Here is a 16759-nt window from a genome sequence, read left to right on the forward strand (position 1 = left end):
CATCTTTATTCAGTACTGTGAGAAATGTATGCTTAATATATTTATTACCTTTGGCTATAGATACCCTGTAGCAATTGAGTTGAATAAATGGTTTAATAACGTAATAAATGAAGTAGTGATGAGGGCTATTTCTCATAATAAAACTATATTTTCCCACACTTTAGTGACACTGACTTTTGGACCATGACGGTTGGCCAGTGTTATTTTTGACCAGTGACTTGTTAAGCACTTATGTTACCACCTTTTCTTTGAAAAAATGGAAAATTTTGTTTTCTCATGCTTTTTAAAAATTGAATAGTAATTAAAGCACATGAAAACAAAACGTTCTCTCACAGGAGAAATGGCATGATTCACGACGCTGGCAGCTCTCTGTGGCCACAGAGCAACCAGAGCTGGAAGGACCACGGGAAGGATATGGAGGCTTCAGGGGTCAGCGGGAAGGCAGTCGAGGCTTCAGGGGACAGCGGGATGGAAACAGAAGATTCAGAGGACAGCGAGAAGGCAGTAGAGGCCCGAGAGGACAGCGATCAGGAGGTGGCAACAAAAGTAACAGATCCCAAAACAAAGGCCAGAAGCGGAGTTTCAGTAAAGCATTTGGTCAATAATTAGAAGATTTATATAGCAAAAGAGAATGTTTGGCAATATAGAACTGAACATTATTTTCTTACACAGTTAAAAGCACATTGTGCCTCCTTTTGACCACTTGCCGAGTCCCTGTGTCTTTCAGACACAGACAAGCTTCATTTAAATTATTTCATTTGATCATTGTAATTTATAACTTTATTGCTACTTCTTCAGTTTTTCCTTTTGAAAGGTGTATGAAGTCATTACATTTTTATTCTAATGGATTATCTGTAGATTAGAAGATAAAATCAAATGTGTATCTGCCTATACTTTGTGATTTCACCTGTCTTTATGCTCAAAAGTGTCCCTTAATAGTGTCCTTCCCTGAAGTAAATACCTAAGGGAGTATAACAGTCTCTGGAGGACCACTTTGAACCTTTGGAAGATTTCCTCAGCCACCTGCCGAACAGTTTCTCATGTGGTCCTATCGTTTGTCTACTGAGACTTAATACTGAGCAATGTTTTGAAACAAGATTTCAAACTAATCTGGATTGTAATACGGTTTATACCAGTGTATGTGCTAGACTTGGAAGATGTAGTACGTTTGATATAGATTACCTATACTTATGTTCATTTTGATACATTTTTAGCTTCTCATTATAAGGTGATTCATGCTTTAGTGAATTCTTCACAGATAGTATATATAAAAGTACATTTTAATAGAAAGCCAGGGTCTTTAAGGAATTTCAAATGTGTAAGGTGGCTCCATAGCTTTATTTATAAGTAGGCTGGATAAATGGTGCTTAAAATGATAATGTACTCCACTTCTTCCTATTGGAAGATTAACATTATTTACCCACAGGATTTAAGGGAGTAGGGGGTTGCAGATTAGCATTGCCAAAGAGTATGTAAAAAAAAAAAAAACCAAACCACTGGAAATAATCAGATGCAAAAATGTAACAAATTCATAACTGGAGAGCAAAGAGAACAAGTATGATTTGCATGATAAAGCATTGTTTTAATGGTGAAAACTTCACAGATCACTAATGTTTCTAGAGGTTAACTTCAAGTGGACAAGCTGGGGTTTTTAGGTAGTCAGTGGCCTAGTTTCTAAAGCTACAGTATAGGGTCTGTTTGTTAAACTGAATCTCTGTTGAAAGTTTGTGTTAGCTGCTTGGAGGCTTCCTTTTAAGACAAACTGTATGTGATTAAGTTGTTTTAAGGGAACTGAAGAACTTGATGTAACCCCTGGCCAGATAACTCTGCCTGATTTCTCAGATACTATTTCTCTGGGAAACATTCTGCATAGCACAGGAGCTTAAGAGTGGCATTATCTTCTTGCCTTAATTTCCAGAGATTATTTCTGTACTGAGAATCCTGGAACTACTACGCTAGGAAATTTAAAGCCGCATGGTCTGTCTGGTTTTCATTTAATTATTGTGAACACCTAGAATCTTTCTAGGTCGTGATTTCTCTTGCTTAATCCAGTCTTTATCTCTAACTGCCCCTTATTTGATCACCATGTACTAGGGGCTCTGATAGCCAGCTCAGCTCCTGATCCTTGAGGCAACATCCTTTTTCTATTTGAACTTCAGTTCTGTCCTTGAATCCTGACTAGATATTTCTTGCCCTCTAGTCTCAGAATTCTCTTGGCTTTTATTTGTTGATCCACTTGCCAGTTTTATCACTTTACCCTTGTTCCTCATGACTTACCATCAAGCCATGGGTATTAGGTGACAGTGTAATTTATTAGATTCTGATTTTGCCCAAATACTAGGCATGCTTTAATAACAACTTAACCTTTTCATTATTTGGATAGGCATGGGTACCTTATCAAGCAGATTAAAAGGATATGGTACTTGTCCTTTAGAAAAGAACAGCTAAAACCTTGTTGTGGATTATGGATTTAGCATAAAGAAAAATAATCCGGCATAAATTAAGAGTAAGAGGGAAGATTAATAGAAATTTCACTTCACATAACTTAAAACATGGCTATTTCAATAAATGAAACTAAAGTTTCTCCTGGATCCCAGAATTCAACCTGTATTTATAAATATATAATGTATTTAGCTACTTTTTGGTTTAAATGAACTTGTTGGGTTAGCTTGGTAAATGTTACAATTTTTACTATTTTCTACAGAGAAAATATTTTCTAATTTAAGTTAGAGCCATCTGTGCAGCAGTTTCTCTACAGTTGTACATAAATGTTTTTACTATAAAATGAGCTAATGTATAAAATACTACTCTATACCATAATAAAGATAGTAATACTTGATTTTGGTGGCTTTTGTTTTCTAAAATGGAAATAGCTTGAAATATTTATTATAAAATAATAAAAGCTAGATATAAAATCTAAAGAGAAAAAAAAAAACCAGTCACCCTTATCTAATATTTTAGTGAGCAATCTTCCACATATTCTTTTATAAAATTGGAATCATTTGATTTTCTGAATTGCTTTTCCCCCCTCAACATGTTGTGCACAATTTTGTACAGGCCTACATGGACATTTTTGATGACTACATGTTATCTTGTATAGATATGCCACTACACATTTAACCAGTACTTGATGGCCATGTTGGTTATTTCTAATTTTTCACCATTATAAACAACCCTAAAGTTAATACCTTCATATACGTGTTTGCATACTTGTCTGTCACCTTAGGATACGTTTACTAAAGGTAGAACTGCAGCTTTGAACTCCTGGGCTCAAGTTATTCTCCCTCTCAGCCTCCCAAGTAGCTGAGACTACAGGTAGGTACCACCAAACCTGGATAATATTTAAATTTTTTATAGAGGTGGAGTCTCATTCTGTTGACCAGGCTGGTCGTGAACCCCTGGCCTCACGCAGTCATCCTTCCTTGGCCTCCCAAAGTGCTGGGATTATAGTGTGAGCCACCATGCCTGGCCTCTTCTAATTACCTGTCATGAGATGGATCTCTAGTCATTGCATTATGGTTTATGTATTTAATATGTTTAGTGTTTTCCCTATACCAGGGCATGGATTTTTGTCTTTTTTTGAGATAAGGTCTCTATCTGTTACCCAGGATGGAGTGCAGTGGCATGATCATAGCTCATTGCAGCCTTGAACTCCTGGGCTCCAATAATCCTCTTACTTCAGTCTCCCACAGAGCTAAGACTATAGGCATGTGCCGCCACACCTGGCCAATATTTCTTTAAAAATGTTTTTTGTAGAGCTGGGGATCTCACTATATTGCCCAGGCTGGTGAATTTTTGTCCATTTTTTACTGCTGAATTTCCAGCACCTACAACAGTGCCTGGCAAATAACAGACACTCAATAATGAACAAGTGAACAAATTTTTTTTTTCTTTTTGAGGCAGGGTCTCTGTTGCCCGGGCTGGTCTTGAACTCCTGGGCTCAATCAGTCCCATGACCTCGGCCTCCCAAAGTGCTAGAATTACAGGTGTGAGCCACCGCGCCCAGCCCAAATCATTTTAAATGTACTGGGAAATGCATTGATAGGAGGCCAAACTGGCAACAGGACTGCGTGTTAGAAGTAATCAGATGGCCTAAACTAATGGAGATAAAAAGATGTACACAGAGCTCTTTAGTAGGTGGACTAAGCAGTACTATTTGGTTTTAGGTTTAATGACAGAAAAGGCCTGGTGCAGTGGCTCACACCTGTAATCATCACTTTGGGAGGCCAAGGCAGGCAGATTACTTCAGGTCAGGAGTTTGAGACCAGTATGGCCAACATAGTCCCACCATCTCTACCGAAAATACAAAAATTAACCAGGTGTGGTGGTGCACACCTGTAATCCCAACTACTCAGGAGGTGGAGGTTGCAGTGAGCCGAGACCACGCCAATGCACACCAGCCTGGGCAACAAAGCAAGACCCCATCTCTACAAAAAAAAAAAAAAAAAAAAAAAGTGCAGGAAATCAGCCTGGTGGATGGTGGTGCCATTCACTGACGTAGAATTGCAAATGTGGCAAATTTGGTATGGGAAGGAAGGGGCATGTGAAGAGGAAGATCATACATTTAGACTTGAACATACTGATACACAGCAGCTATTGAAACATTCAGGTGTGATTGTTCTAGCTGGATGTTGGATATTCCAGTCTGGAACTCTGGAGAGCCATCTGGCCTGGAGACAAAGTGGGAGTGAGCAGCACATGTAATGATAGACCTGGAAATGGATGAGATCTCCCAGGGATAAGGTTTAGGAAGGAATTTTTAGGAGCATTAACACTTAAAGGATAGATGTTTAATTTTATTTATTCTTCAGAATAATTCTGTAGAGGTAAGTAGTAGTATCATTCAGATTTTACTGTGGGAAACCTGAAGCTTAAAAAAGTTAACTTGTCAATTAAGAAAGCAGGTCAATCTGAGGTTCAAATCATGTATATGAACTTCCAAAATCAATGCTCCTTTGTATGTCTCAGAGCACTTTACACAGCTGGTGCGTAATAGTTAAAATCTTATATCACCCCTCCCCATTTGACTTGATAACTTAGGAAGGTAAAAGGCATGAGGTGGCTTTCACAGCTGTGGGACTTAGCTCTTGTTACGTTGGGCAGTTGTACAGATTCCTACAACCTGTATTTCAGGGTTGAAGTTAAAGTATTTGTCTATCACTGAGTGTTTTGTGTATTTATGGCTCTCGATCAAGATATTATATGTTGATAATAATCAGCTCTCGGCTACATTTCAATCTTTTTTTTCCTTTTATTTTACTTTAAATTCTGGGATATATGTGCAGAACGTGCAGGTTTGTTACATAGGTATACATGTGCCATGGTGGTTTGCTGCACCTATCAACCTGTCATCTAGGTTTTATGCCCCGCATGCATTAGGTATTTGTTCTAATGCTCGTGTTTTCTTTTTTTCTGAGGCAGTCTTGCTCACTGTAACTTCCACCTCTTGGACTCAAGCGATCCTTCCACCTCACACTCCGTCGTAGCTGGGACTACAGTCGCGCGTCACCACACCCGGCTAATTTTTTTAAAAAATTGTAGAGATGGGTCTTGCTATGTTGCCCACTCCAGTGGGCATCCCAAAATGTTACTGGCATCCCAAAATGTTAGGATTACAGATGTGAGCTGCCACGCCTGTCCTTTTTTAAAAAAGAAAGTTTTATCCAGTGACAGGCTGGGGTATATACACTTAATGTCTAAAGGTTTTTGCCTTTCAGTTCATATCAACGCGAGTAGAGTTAGCTAGCTATGTTTGTAATAAAATATTTCGGCATGCTTCGTTAAAGTAAGCTGATATTAAACATTTATATAAATCCATCCTCACAGGGTCAATCTAGAGATAAACTCTCCGCTGCAGGGGGCGGGGAAGGAGGCGGGAACACCCTCATTGACAACTTCATTTCCATGAGAATGGTTGCTGTGGTGATTGCTACGTCTTCCCATTGGTCACTGCCAAGCGTATTGCGGTTCTCCGGACGGGTTTTATTGGTTCTCGTTCCATAGCGGCCGCAACGTGTCGAGAGCCGTAAGTAAAGTGTCGCAAAGCAGAAGGAAGGCGGGAGTCCCGACTGCAAACATTGAGGAAAGCCAGGCGGTAGAGGCAGCTATGGCGAACGTTCCGTGGGCAGAGGTCTGCGAGAAATTCCAGGCGGCGCTGACCCTGTCGCGGGTGGAACTGCAAAAAAATCCGGAGAAGGAACCGTACAAGTCCAAATACAGCGCCCGGGCGCTGCTGGAAGAGGTCAAGGCGCTGCTCGGCCCCGCGCCTGAGGACGAGGATGAGCGGCCTGAGGCTGAGGACGGCCCGGGTGCTGGTGACCACGCCCTGGGGCTGCCGGCTGAGGTGGTGGAGCCCGAGGGGCCCGTGGCCCAGCGGGCGGTGAGGCTGGCGGTCATCGAGTTCCACCTCGGGGTGAACCACATCGACACGGAGGAGCTGTCGGCGGGGGAGGAGCACCTGGTGAAATGCCTGCGGCTGCTGCGCCGGTACCGGCTCTCGCACGACTGCATCTCCCTCTATATCCAGGCGCAGGTGAGAGCGAGCCCGGCCAGGCCGGCGTCTGCCGACGAATGGCGAGGGATGGGGAGGAGCCCCTGCCAAGGCCAAGGGCAGAAGTTCTAAGGCGCAATTCGTCCCCGCGTTTTTGAAGCTCTGGACTGAGTCCCAGAGAGCGTCTGTGGTCTTCAAAAAGGCCAGTCTTAAGGACATATTGCCTTGTAACTAGATCTCCTACAGTCGTCCCCAAACTCCCTGTCCACCCTCGTCGCCCACTCCTACATCGTCATGCGCTTTCCTCTCCACCAGTCCAACTCCTGTTCATTCTGTTGAGAAAATCCAAAGTAATTTAAATCTTAACGTCTCAAGGAAATGACAATGACCTGAGTACATTCTTTTTTGGTTTTGGTTTTGTCTTTTTCTTGGAGATGGGGTTCTTACTGTGTCTCCCAGGTTGGAGTTAAGTGGCACCATCATAGCTCATTGCAGCTTCCACCTCTTGGGCTCAAGCAGTCCTCCTGCCTCAGCCTTCATAGTAGCTGGGACTACAGGCACACGCCACCATTCTTGGTAATTTTTTAAATTTTCTGTAGAGATGGGAGTCTCACTATATTGCCCAGGCTGGTCTTGAACTCCTGGACTCAAGTGATCCTTCTGACTCGGCTTCCCAAAGTGCTGGGATTACAGGCCTGAGCCGCTGTGCCTGGCTCGGAATACATTCTTAATTCAAAATAAAGTGTCCAAAATCTTCAGCTTCCTTTCTTACCAAATTCATTTGTTTGCATTTTAGGGAATTCGTTCCCATTCTTGAAAACCTAACTCAAGAATCACTTCCTTTAGTATTAATAACTTTCTTGGGACCATTTTGAGCCAAACTGATCTCTCCTTCCTACCTTTGAATTCTTATAATACTTTTTGTATATACCATTTATATGGTACTTGGTTTATTAAATAAATCTGGGCAGGGCACAGTGGCTCCCATCTGTAATCCTAGCATTTTGGGAGGCCGAAGTGGGAGGATGGCATGAGGTCAGGAGTTCAAGACCAGCCTGGGCAACAAAGTGAGACTCTGTCTCTAAAAAAAAAAAAAAGCAAAAGAAAACCGCACAAAACTAGCCAGGCATGGTGGTACACACCTGTAGCCCTAGCTACTGGGGAGGCTAGGCTGAGCTGGGAGGATCACTTGAGCCCCTGGAGGAGCTGTGATCATGCCACTGCAACTCTAGCCTGGGTGACAGAGCAAGACCTTTTCTCAGCAACAACAACAAAATCCACATCAATATTCTAAAGTAATATTGGTCAACACCTGTGAAAAGAAAGGGTGAAAAAAAAATACTTCAAAAAGTTAAAATAATATTGGGACAGGTGAATATGGATGTTCATCAAAGCAGTGTTGATTTTTTTTTTTTTTGGAGACAGAGTCTCGCTGTCTCCCAGGCTGGAGTGCAGTGGTGCAATCTCAGCTCACTGCAGCCTCCGCCTCTCGGGTTCAAGCGATTCTCCTGCCTCAGCCTCCTGAGTAGCTGGGACTACAGGTGTGTGCCACCATGCCCGGCTAATTGTTTGTATTTTTTGTAGAGATGGGGTTTCACTGTGTTAGGCAGGATGGTCTTGATCTCCTGACCTCATGATCCACCCTCCTTGGCTTCCCAAAGTGCTGGGATTACAGGCACGAATCACCACACCCGGCCAGTGTTGATTATTAAAGAAAAAAAACTGCAGGGCTGAGGCAGGAGGATTGCTAGAGCCCAGGAGGTCAAGGCTGCAGTGAGCCAAGATCATGCCACTGCACTCCAGCCTGTGCAACAGAGTGAGACCCTGTCTCAAAAAACGAAGAAAAGGAAAACAATATAAATGTCGGTAGGAATATGATTAAATTCCATTACATCCAAACAGAAGAACAGTACATAATTATTAAAAATAATAATTTATATTTTAAAAAATTGACAATATGAAGAGGGAGGGAGAAGACTGTAAGCCATGTTTAGAATTATGTAGAAAAGGCCGGGTATGGTGGCTCACACTTGTAATCCTAGCACCTTGGGAGGCTGGGATGAGATGATCACTCGAGTTTAGGAGTTCAAGACAAGCCTGGGCACATAGTGACACCTATTTTTAGTCGCTACTAAAAATAAGAAAAAAAAGTTATTCCAGGCATGGCTGCTTCGCTAGGCAGTATGTTCTTTGGGCAGCCATCAGAGCCCCGACCACCACCAGGGCTCTGGGACCAGGCTTCCCTTACTTACCAGCAGCTCCAGGGGCTCTGAGACCTTCTAACAATACTTTGGTGGACGATATGGAGTCATCTTTGCAGACTTGCTTAGCCTCTCCGGTAAGTCAGGACTATGTCAATGGCACCAATCAGGAAGAAATTGAAACTGGTGTTGATCGGTGTATATATAAGTTTCTGAACATTGCAAGACAGAATGTTTTTTTTCCTACAAAAAAGATTGCAATTATCTGTCCAGAAACCAGAGCAAGTTATCAATGAGGATGTCTCCAAACTAAGAAATGAGTAACATTGGAGACATGCACTGGTCCAGAAGCACTTGACAAAGCTAAGGCGTTGGCAGCAAGTGCTGGAGGTCATCACCTGCAGCACAAAAAGCTAACCGACATCTGTCAAGGCTCCTTGGTCTACCTTCAGCAGGCATTCAATATCCCTGCACTTCTGAAGTGCACCTGAGCAAAAGGGTAAAGGCTGTGGGCCTGAGAGTGGTCTGATATGGGAGACAGCCCCATGCAGATGGTTTGCCATACATCCCTTCTCGTAGACTTGGCATTTTGGAAGAACTCTTTGACAGAGAATGAGTTGATTTTAGTTTTATGCTCCCCCCTAAAATTTTTTCAGTATTTTTGTAAGCTGTTAATTTCTTGAGTACTTTCTTTATAACATGCCTGTGCCTTGGGTAAACCAAATAAACTTTTTTTGTCTCAGGCAAAGTTTAGACTGTTTGTATGATGATACAGTTTCTTTTTTATGTGGGTTTTTTTTTTTTTTTGCTTGTTTTTTATTTTGTTTTGAGACAGAATCTTTCTCTGTTGCCCAGGCTACATAGCAGTGGCACCTTCACAGCTCACTGCAACTTCCACCTTCCTGGCTTAAGCGATCCTTCCATCTCAGCCTCCCAAATAGCTGGGATCACAGGTGCATGCCACCATGCCCGGCTAATTTTTGTATTTTTAGAGAGACGGTGTTTCATCATGTTGCTCGAGCCGGTCTCGAACTCCTGAGCTCAGGCAATCTATCGACCCCAGACTCCCAAAGTGTTGGGATTACCGGTATGAGCCACCATGCCTGGCCTTTTTAAATTTTTTGCATGACTTTTCATCTTTTTATGTGTGTTTCTCATTTGTTTGATATGAGGGAAAAAATTATAATAGCTTGAGAATCAAAGGGATGGGGATTTTGGTTGTAGGCCTTTTATAATACCCCTCAGTGGTGGTGTAGAAAAATAGGTAAGTTTTTTCTGTTTCAAGACTTCAGACTACCTCAAGAAGAACAATCTATTGCAACAGTATTTGTAATGCTTCCAGAGGGCTCAGAAGAGGAATTTTTTTTGTAAATAGGTTGGAAGAGGATTAAAATATCCTGGGTTAGTGTAGTAATATTACAGTAGGATCCTAAGGTTGATGCTGACTTTTATTTGGGGTAAGCTTATATTTTGTGTGGTGTTTATTTACTTTTTTTTGAAGAGGAGGATGTAGTAGGAGCAGTGTTACAAATCAGTTTAAGTAATGGGATAGATCCTGTTCTCAGTAGGGGTATAGGTGAGTTATGAGGGCTAAAGCTTGCTCTGATGGTGTCTTTTTGTTTTGTTTTCTTTGGTTTTATCTTTTTTGTTTTACATTTGGGGAGGGGAGAGATTTTCCATTAAGGAAGAATTTGCTAGTGGATTTGATTCCAAGGGCCTGGGGTATCACAGTGGGGTTGGGGAGGGGCTGCAGGGTGATCCTTGGCTACTGACCCTCCACAAAGAGTATGTGGTGCCCCTGCCCTTTGAAGATAATTTGCTCTCTTGTTAGTTTTGCAGGCCACCTCAGATTCTCTGTTGAATTGCTGTTAAGAAATACAGACCAGCGTTGTTTCTGGGCTCTTGTTGGGTGAGGTTTTCCTGAGTTTTATATCTCTTCTTAGTTCACATCGTGTTACCCAGAACAAATGCTTCACTGTCTTCTGAACAGGCAGTCCTCCTGTGGCTCTGTGTCTTGGCTTGTTTAGTTTTCTTCAGCCTTGAAGACTGCTTCCCACACTTACTGACATCCACTCATGTTCCTGGTATGACCTGGATTGCTGCCTGGTCCCTGCAGTATCCCAGTGCTCTTTCTGCTGCATTCTCAGAGCACAGGACTTTTCCCTTTTCTGCTGACCTTGCTTGGTTCTCCCTTGTGGGTTAGTAATTTCTGTCTGTCTCTTTGCCCCTCACTAATTGTTCACCCATGAGAGTTAGGTATTATTCCTTTTAAATATACAGGGACCATATATAGTCTTTATCTTTTATACATAATACTTATTACTCAATTTTATGTGTGCAAAGTATCTGGCACATGGACCTGTGATTAGTAGCCTGAGGTCAACAAATGGATAGGTTAAACAAATTTTTTTTTATTTATTTAATTTAATTTTATCTTTACAGAGATGGGGTCTCACTATATTGACCAGGCTGGTTTCAAATTCCTGGCCTCAAGTGATCCTCACATCTCGGCTTCCCAAAGTGCCAGGATTACGGGCATGAGCCACTGAGCCCAGCCTAAACAAAGCTTTTAAAAGCTCCTGCAACCTCAAGGTTGTTAACCTGGTCATCTCTTGGTAATTAGAAAGTCTGATTGGCTGCTTTAGATTTCTTAATTAAAAACCTAAATAAACTGATTAAGTTTTAGGCATTCTTTCAAAGGTTTCTCAGTGAAAAGATTGGGAACTATTCTATTTAGTGCTTTGTGAAAATATTTTGAATTAATGTATGTACCAGTTATTGCCATTTCTTAAGTCCAACATGTTTTTCTGGTCAAATAAATAGCAGCTTTTCAAAGACAAATTAGCAGGGTGTGGTGGCGTGTAGTCCCAGCTACTCAGGAGGCTGAGGTGGGAGGACTACTTAAGCCTGGGAGATCAAGGCTGCAGTAAACTATGATGGTGTCACTGCACTCCAGCCTGTGTGACAGAGTGAGACCCTGTCTCAGAAAAAAAAAAAAAAAGAATTTGTAGAATGATCCTATTTTTGTATAAGACTATGTATACACATACACACACATATTTACATTATATATACACATATAATAAAAAGTTTATGTGTGAATATATACAAATACATATATATGTGTGTGTGTATGAAAGACTTTTGCAAGTATCAGTTCATGGGAATTCATGATATTCTAACTGCTTTGTCTTAATCTGGTGTCTTCTCCTTGGGGAACTACAGAACTTGGCTTTACATTATTTATCAAAAGAGATTGATCTTACATTAGATTATCAAAAGAGAATTCTGCCTTCTCTGGGTTCCAGGTGCCTTAGGAATAATTTTTATCTGGTATTCCTTCTGATCCTTGTTATTACCGATATATACTGGCACTACCAGCTTGATTTTAGTAAAATTTCTTGGGAAATTAGTAGATTGCTCTCCCCACTCCAGGTTATATATGTATAAGGCGTGCTTTTTGTTGTTATTGTTCACAGCTTCGTTGAGTTGCAATTGGCATATAATAAACTGCACTTTTTTTTTTTTTTTTTTGAGTCGGAGTCTCCCTCTGTCACCCAGGCTGGAGTGCAGTGGCAAGATCTTTGCTCACTGCCTCCCAGGTTTACGCCATTCTCCTGCCTCAGCCTCCCGAGTAGCTGGGACTACAGGTGCGTGCCACCACACCCGGCTAATTTTTTGTGTTTTTAGTAGAGACAGGGTTTCATCTTGTTAGTCAGGATGATCTAGATCTTCTGACCTCGTGATCTGCCTGCCTCTGCCTCCCAAAGTTCTGGGATTACAGGCATGAGCCACCGTGCCTGGCTTTTAATTGCACATATTTGTAACGGTACAGTCTGATGAGTTTTGATACATGTGTGTGTGTTTTTTTTTTTTTTGAAACGGAGTCTCACTCTGTCGCTCAGGCTGGAGTACAGTGGCGCATCTCCGCTCACTGCAAGCTCCGCCTCCTGGGTTCATGCCATTCTCCTGCCTCAGCCTCCTGAGTAGCTGGGACTACAGGCGCCCGCCACCTCTAATTTTTTTTTTTTTTTGTATTTTTAGTAGAGATGGGGTTTCACCATGTTAGCCAGGATGGTCTAGATCTCCTGACCTCGTGATCCACCCACCTCGGCCTCCCAAAGTGCTGGGATTACAGGCATGAGCCACCGCACCTGGCCTGACATATGTATTTATACCTGTGAAACAATCACTGCAATCAAGATACGAACATGCCTGTTGCCACCAAAAGTTTTCTTGTGCTCCTTTGTAGTCCCTCCTTCTCTCCTATATTCTTTTCCTCCCTTCTGCTTGCCCCAACCCTGCATTTTGTAGATTTTTATTTTATTTTAGAGACAGAGTCTTACTGTGTTGCCTAGGCTGGCCTCAAACTCCTGGGACCATGTGAACCTTTCACCTCAGCCTCCTGAGTAGCTGGGACTATGTAGAAATTTATTTTATTTTATTTTTGGAGACAGAGTCTGGCTCTGTCACCCAGGCTGGAGTGTAGCGGCAGGATCTCGGCTCACTGCAACCTCTGTTTCCTGGGCTCAAGCCATCCTCCCAAGTAGCTGGGACTACACAGTCATGCCACCACGCCCAGCTAATTTTTGTATTTTTTGTAGAGGCAGGGTTTTGCCATGTTGCCCAGGCGTCAAGTGATCTGCCTGCATTGGCCTCCCAAAGTGCTGGGATTACAGGTATGCACCACTGTACCCAGCCTATGTAGAATTTTATGTAACTGAAATTGTATTGTGTATACTCTTGTTTTGGTATACCTTTTTTCCATTCCACATCATTATTTCGTTCTGTATCTACTGAGCTGATCATGTCTTTTCATTTTCAGTCTGTTAATAGGGTGGATTACATTGATTTTTGTAAATGTTAAACCTTGCATTCCTGGGGTAAACTCCATTTGGTCATAACGTATTATCCTTTTTATATATTGTTGAACTGAATTCACTAAAATTTTGTTTAAAATCTTTGCATCTATGTTCATGAAGGATTTAAGTCTGTAGTTTTCTTGTTATATCTTTGGTTTAATATGATATGGGAAGTGTTCTGTCCTTTTCTCTTTTCTGGAAGTGTTTGTGTAGTGTTGGTGTTAAACTTCATTACATGTTTGACAGAATTTACCAGTAATACTTTTTTTAGCTGTTTTTATTTTGTATTTTACTTTTCTCCTTACCTAGTTTGATATGATGGCAAGGGTATGATATGTGAAAGATGCCAGACCTTCCATTGTAGCTTTTCTACCCTTAGAATTTATATTGTATTTAAAGAATAATTCACATAAAGACTGGGCACAGTGGCTCATGGCTGTAATCCCAGCACTTTGGGAGGCCGAGGCCGGTGGATCATTTAAGGTCAGGAGTTTGAGATCAGCCTGGCCAACATGATGAAACCCCATCTCTACTGAAAATACAAAAATTAGCCAGGTGTGGTGGTGGGTGCGTTATCACAGCTACTCTTGAGGCTGAGGCAGGAGAATTGCTTGAACCCGGGAGGCGGAGGTTGCAGTGGGCGGAGATTGTGTTACTGCACTCTAGAGTGGGCAACAGAGCAAGACTCTATCTCAAAAAAAAAAAAAGTAATAATAATTCAAATAAAATGTCAACAGTGATTATCTCTGTGGAGTCAAACTTAAAAAAAAAAAAATCCAAAACACCAAACCTAACTTAATTTTAAAAATAAAGGCAGGCCGGGTGTGGTGACTCACGCCTGGAATCCCAGCACTCTGGGAGGCTGAGGCAGGTGGATCACCTGAGGTCAGGAGTTCGAGACAAGCCTGGCCAAAATGATAAAACGCCATCTCTACTAAAAATACAAAAATTAGCTGGGCGTGATGTTGGGCGCTTGTAATCCCAGCTACTCTGGAGGCTGAGGCAGGAGAATAGCTTGAACCCTGGAGGGGAAGGTTGCAGTGAGCCGAGATCGTGCCACTGCACTCCAGCCTAGGAGACAAGAGTGAAACACTGTCTCAAAAAAATAAATAGGCCGGGCGCGGTGGCTCACACCTGTGATCCCAGCACTTTGGGAGGCCAAGGCGGGTGGATTGCCTGAGGTTAGCAGTTAGAGACCAGCCTGGCCAACATGATGAAACCCCATCTCTACTAAAAATACAAAAATTAGCCAGGCATGGTGGCAGGCGCCTGTAATCCCAGCTACTCGAGAAGCTAAGAGAGGAGAATTGCTTGAAGCTGGGAGGTGGAGGTTGCAGTGAACTGAGATCGCGCCACTGTACTCCAGCCTGGGTGACAGTGAGACTCCATCTCGAAAAAGTAAATAAATAAATAAATAAATAAAGGCATTCTAGATTCCTTACATGGTCCTTACCTTCAGGACCTTAATAGGTTATGATCCAGAAGAAGAATTTTAGTCATTTTTGGATATACTCTAGGGTCTTTATTTGTTTTCAGATTTGTCACATACCAAGAATTGTTGCTTTCTGTGGCATAGTCTACCCTGGATCTAGCAGGCCAAACACAACCCTGTCCCAAAAATAGAGTGTGACTAACCAGTTTCTGGTACTAGGTGAGTCTCTAGACTACCTAGGTTAGGTGCAGTGTGCTACAGTGGGGCATAGTGGTGTCATGGTCAAAGGAGTTTCCCAAGCACTGTCTATCATCAAAGGAGAAATAAGTTGAACTAAAGAGTAAGGAAAGCCTGGGCGCAGTGGCTCATGCCTTTAATCCCAGCACTTTGGGAGGCCGAGGGGGGAGGATCACGAGGTCAGGAGATCGAGACCATCCTGGCTAATACAGTGAGACCCCGTCTCAACTAAAAAAAAAAATACAAAAAAATTAGCTGGGTGTGGTGGCGGGTGCCTGTAGTCCCAGCTACTCAAGAGGCTGAGGCAGGAGAATGGCATGAACCTTGGAGGCGGAGCTTGCAGTGAGACGAGATGGTGCCACTGCACTCCAGCCTGAGCGACAGAGCGAGACTCCGCCTCAAAAAAAAAAAAAAAGGAAAAGGTGACTTGTACGTCTAAGATCAGGAAATTACATTCAGTAAGTTATTAGGAAGGCAGAGCCCTTTGTATTAGTCCATTCTCATATTGCTATAAAGAACTACCTGAGACTAGATACTTTATAAAGAACAGAGGTTTAATTGGCTCACAGTTCCACAGGCTGTACAGGAGGTATAGCTGGGGAGGCCTCAGGAAACTTGCAATCATGGCAAAATGTGAAGGGGAAGCTCAAACATCCTACATGGCTGGAGCAGGAAGGGGAGAGAGCAAAGGGAAGTGATACACACTTTCAAACAACCAGATCTCATGAGAACAGCAAGGGGAAATCCACCCCATGATCCAGTCACCTCCCACCAGGCTTCTCCTCCAACACTGAAGATCACAATTCAACATGAGATTTGAATGGGGACACAGAGCCAAACCTTATCACCCTTCAAGTCTCTGTTACTTATGAGATTTAATAAGGTCATCTATTATGTCAAGCCTCTATTACTTATGTAGTTTAATGAGGTCCTGGAAAGGACCTCGTAAGTAACACAGGAGAGAACTATCCAATCTCACAACATTATCAGTATGACCTATAGTCCTGGATACTGAGGACTGATCAAGTCACGTAAAAAAAAATTATACAATGGATATATTTTGTGAAGCCAGAAGACCAAAGTGCTATGTTCCAGTGGAATGATCAAGTCACTTTTATTTCATTTTCTTCAAATAGAGACAAAGTCTCACTGTGTTGCCCAGGCTGGTCTCGAACTCCTGGGCTCAAGTTTCAGCCTCCCAAAGTGTTGGGATTGTAGGCATAAGCTGTGCCCAGCCAAAATTTATTTATTTATTTATTTATTTATTTATTTATTTATTTATTTATGGAGACAGGCATCTCTCTGTTGCCTGTCAGGAGGAGTGCAGTGGAGTGCAGTGGCGCAATCTCGTCTCACTGCAACCTCAACCTCCTGGGTTCAAGCGATTCTCCTGCCTCAGCCTCCTGAGTAACTGGGATTACAGACATGCACCACCACACCTAGCTAATTTTTGTACTTTTGGTAGAGATGGGGTTTCACCATGTTGGTCAGGCTGGTCTTTTTTTTTTTTTTTTTTTTTTTTTTTTTTAACAAAGCT

General features: G+C 42.2%; 2 protein-coding genes across 3 annotated transcripts in view; both read left to right on the plus strand.

Moving 5' to 3' along the window:
- Nucleotides 1–2839, plus strand: part of DDX21 (DExD-box helicase 21) — a 39960-nt gene extending 37121 nt beyond the window's left edge. For both annotated transcript variants that reach the window (XM_017875000.1, XM_017875002.1), the window contains one exon: nucleotides 336–2839. In XM_017875000.1, coding sequence (XP_017730489.1) covers nucleotides 336–605 — 270 coding nt within the window. In that variant the 3' untranslated portion in view covers nucleotides 606–2839. The remainder of the gene's footprint in view (nucleotides 1–335) is intronic.
- Nucleotides 2840–5871: 3032 nt separating this feature from the next.
- The window catches only part of LOC108531504 (KIF1-binding protein-like), a 30976-nt gene continuing 20088 nt past the window's right edge, over nucleotides 5872–16759 (plus strand). Inside the window, 1 exon segment of the mRNA XM_017875004.1 lies at nucleotides 5872–6532. Coding sequence (XP_017730493.1) covers nucleotides 6107–6532 — 426 coding nt within the window. The 5' untranslated portion in view covers nucleotides 5872–6106.

Source organism: Rhinopithecus bieti, unplaced genomic scaffold (genome assembly GCF_001698545.2).
Source record: "Rhinopithecus bieti isolate Rb0 unplaced genomic scaffold, ASM169854v2 scaffold_9670, whole genome shotgun sequence".
In the NCBI taxonomy this organism is placed as follows: domain Eukaryota; kingdom Metazoa; phylum Chordata; class Mammalia; order Primates; family Cercopithecidae; genus Rhinopithecus; species Rhinopithecus bieti.